Source organism: Alligator sinensis, unplaced genomic scaffold (genome assembly GCF_000455745.1).
Source record: "Alligator sinensis unplaced genomic scaffold, ASM45574v1 scaffold866_2, whole genome shotgun sequence".
In the NCBI taxonomy this organism is placed as follows: domain Eukaryota; kingdom Metazoa; phylum Chordata; order Crocodylia; family Alligatoridae; genus Alligator; species Alligator sinensis.
In genome coordinates this window covers 228,503-232,143 of record NW_005841900.1, presented here as the reverse complement: position 1 = coordinate 232,143, position 3,641 = coordinate 228,503, and the positions used below count along the sequence as shown (strand labels likewise).

General features: G+C 42.7%; 1 protein-coding gene across 4 annotated transcripts in view; it reads left to right on the top strand.

Moving 5' to 3' along the window:
- The first annotated feature begins 589 nt into the window (after positions 1–589).
- ASAP2 (ArfGAP with SH3 domain, ankyrin repeat and PH domain 2) overlaps positions 590–3,641 on the top strand; it is a 115,616-nt gene continuing 112,564 nt past the window's right edge. For all 4 annotated transcript variants that reach the window (XM_014517314.2, XM_025197595.1, XM_025197594.1 and 1 more), the window contains exon 1: positions 590–658. In XM_014517314.2, coding sequence (XP_014372800.1) covers positions 619–658 — 40 coding nt within the window. In that variant the 5' untranslated portion in view covers positions 590–618. The remainder of the gene's footprint in view (positions 659–3,641) is intronic.

Genomic DNA, 3,641 nt, shown 5'->3' with positions numbered 1-3,641 from the left:
TAGGTTTGCTGCCTTTCCATTTTTGTTTCAAAGGGATTTATTATGGCTTTGGAAAATCCTGAATATGATTTTGATTTTAATTGTAATTTATGTTGTCATGGTGAAAACCTTTTAACTAAAAGTAAAAGACCAAGTCATTGTGTTTTTGAGAAATCTTTTTTGTTTGGCACAACAGTCAGAAAGTTTGTGTGGTAAGAAGTTCAAATTAATAAACTAAATTACCTTGGGAAAACCAAAATTAAATCCCATCTTCAGATAATTTGACATAGGAAGAAGATTCATTTTGTGAATGTTTTCTGTTCTTTAGAAAATTAAACTACTAATAAAAAATGGGAACTGGCATAACTGTGATGTTGGTTACCAAAAAAAGAGGAAAGGAAGACAAGTCTGTGTTATAGGAAGGGCATAACAGGTGGTATGGATAGATGTATTTATTTTTAATGGAAATCCCTGTATTGAATAATTTAAAAAATAGAATTGGCCAAGATTGAACTGTGAAGAGTATTGCAAATTTTGTTCCACATAAATTGTTTGGGGTCTATTTTGTAATTCACATTTTATATTTAGTCTTATTTTTCATTTTAGGCTCTGGATGTTGATCGAACCGTTCTTTATAAAATGAAGAAATCAGTCAAAGCCATAAATGTATCTGGTCTAGGTAAGTATGTTAATATTTCTCATGGTCCATATTGTTGAAGTTAAAAGACTGATAAACTTTAATCAGTCAACCCATGTTAGTGTTCCTCCAACTATGAACTGCAGCATGAAGTGGGTTTGTTTAAGTTTTGGTGACACAGAAAAGCAGCAATTTATTTTAATCTATCAAAAATGCAAGGTAAGGTGTGGGGAAAGGGGTGTGTGTCTCGACTCAGCTGACATTGTTGCTACCTTTGGACTATGAATAGTAGCTGGGGTAATGATATTAACAGATTGTTTTATCTTAATACTTATTGAGTAATTACTGCAGTTATAAGTGTGGTCCCATTTTGCTAGGCTGTGTACAAACACACAAAAAGAGAGGGTTCTTGCCACACACATCTCACAATCTATGATGAACAACATACAAAAGGTAGTAGAAGAGAGATGTTATTGAATTTAATATAGGCTATATAGTAGTCTGTGTTGATATTCATTATGCTGCTGTTATGCAGTTACCCAATACTTCATATTATATGATGCTTCTTCTCTATCATACTTTATTGTTAAACCTTGCCAGACTAATTGTTTGGGCTGAAATCTTTTGTGATGGGTGTCTGTCCTCAGGCTGAATATATACATATATATTTAATTTCAGTCCAAATGGTTTACCTGCTTCAGATATAGAACCAAGGAAAATGTTTTTTTCCCCTTAGTAATAGCAGTCTATTCTTTGAAATGCTGAGTATTCCCAGTGCTCTGAAGTAAGGACTTAAAATGTGGCAGGAATTTGGGGGCAGCCTTTTTGTCAGGGTAGGTCTTTTTTCATCCTAATGAAAATCCTTGCAAATTGGCCAAGTTATAAGCCTGAAAAAAATTACAGTTTACACATGCTTAGCAGAGATTTGCTGAAGCTTTACAACCCAGTTCTCTAAGGATTCCTTTGGCATGCTCAAGCATGTGCTTGAGTAGGACTTTCTCTGCATTTATAACACTTTTACTGCTGTTACTGGCTGGATCTGGGCATCAGTGAGAGTGAGGAGTTATTTCTTGTGAGTGCTGCTCCTTCCAGGCGCACACATCATTTAGAAGAAAGTTATTTGATTCAAATTTAGAGGGAATAAGGGCTTCATCCGGGCTGGGGGAACTAGAAAGGAAAGGCTATTTGGGCAGAGAGCCTGAGGGAGAAGGGAGTGGGAATGGAAGTTAGTGGGATACAAGGGAGAAGAAAATTGAAATGGGAATTTAGGTAAGGAGACTGGGATTGGGGGCCATGAAGAAGACTGATTTGGAACCGGGGCAGTGGGGAATGAGGTTGGAGGAAGGGAGAGATTTTTATTTTTATTTTTTTATAAAAAAAAAGTAGGGTGTAAGGTGTGATGGGACTAATTGTGCACAAAGGCTGGCAAAAAGTGCATGTGAGTGGGAAATGTTGAGATTTGGATGTGGGGCCCTGAGGGGGAAACTTGGGATGGAAATCAGCACATGTGGGAGCTGGGACAAGGTGTTAGGAGAGAGTCTGATTATTGGAGAGCTGGAACTGGCTGGGCAGGGAACTGGGGAGCTCTGAAGGGTGGAACTGTGAGTGTCAGGGTGAGAGAAGTGTCAGAACTGGAAACTAGTCCGTGTAACCTTAGTTCTGCATGGGGGTGGGGAGTGCAGTTCTTCCAGATTGAACTGGAGGAATGCACCAGGTGGGTGCTCTTCTTCCATAACTGATTGGCAGGACAGGGGGCAGGGGGCTGCCTGATAACTTGCTACTGGGTAGGCTGTCAGGGAGTCAGTGCTCTCCCTTCTTCCCTCTCCTTTGGAGGGAGGGAAAGCAGAGGACTATGGGTTACTGGGTGTCCTGGTTCGAAACACCCAAGATAAGCATGCAGACATTCAGCGTCATGCAGGAGGAGAGAGAGCTACCTGGTGTGAAGAGGTAGAACTTTCTTGGAAGAGCCATTTTTCTCTTGCAAGAAAGCCCTTAAACAGCTGTATCCTCCTCTTTGCTAGGAGAGACACCTTTTTCTCCTGACATGCATGTAACACCTGTAAGTAGCTTGGGTTATTCTCATTTTAAACTGTTACTAACAGAATGTCAGACTTTCCATTTTGGACAATATATATATGCCACTTTTTGAGGAATGAATGTGCTTTATGTAGAGAATCATTTGGAGTGTATTTCACAGGTTGTTCCATGAGTCGTTTGTCTGCTTTCCAAAAAACTTTTCAGGAAATAGAGTAGGATTTTTCAGTGGCGAACATTGCAACCCTCCTTTAAAAATCTAGAGTAAGATGTGCCTTTTCAGTGCTTATAATTGAAGAAGAAAAGGAAGATCTTAGTGAAGAATTAGTTTGGTGCATAATTTAACAAACATGTTTAATTAAGCAGTATTTACTAATTTATAGAGGTGCACTAGTACATTGGTCCCATATCAGATTGGCACCGAAACAAGGAAAATTGTTAGTATTGGCAATTGGCTTTTTTGGCTGATGTGGCTGATAAATGCCCCGTGCATGCGCGCAGCTGCTAGACATCATGCAGACAGCCAGGAGCGCAGCCCAGCGGTGCGGAGAGAAGCTGGGTCCAGCTGGTAAGCCTGTTGTGAGGGAAAGGGTATGGGGGAGCGCAGATCGAGGCCCCCACAGTGAGGGAGGAAGTGGGGCTGAGGTAGGGGCTGCCCAGCTGAGGTAGGGTGTGGGACAGAACTGCGTGCAGCTCATCTAAGGGGTGCAGGGGGAGGTGGAGGCATGTCCCGCTGCTACATGCACCCCAGGAGGCCGTGGGAGGGGTGTGCCCCTGGATCTGCACGCAGGGTGGGGGCGGCCTGCCATGAAGGCCAGGGCTGCACCAAGCTCTTCCCAGTGGTGGGGGGCTGGGCCAGGGGTGCACTGGGGTGGGCGGTGGCGGTACTGGGAGCAGGGGCTATGGTGATTTTTAGGGTGGCTGCAGGCCCCCCCCCCCATATACCCCTCCCAGTGCTGGCACTACCTGCCTCAAGCACAGTCCCAGCCCA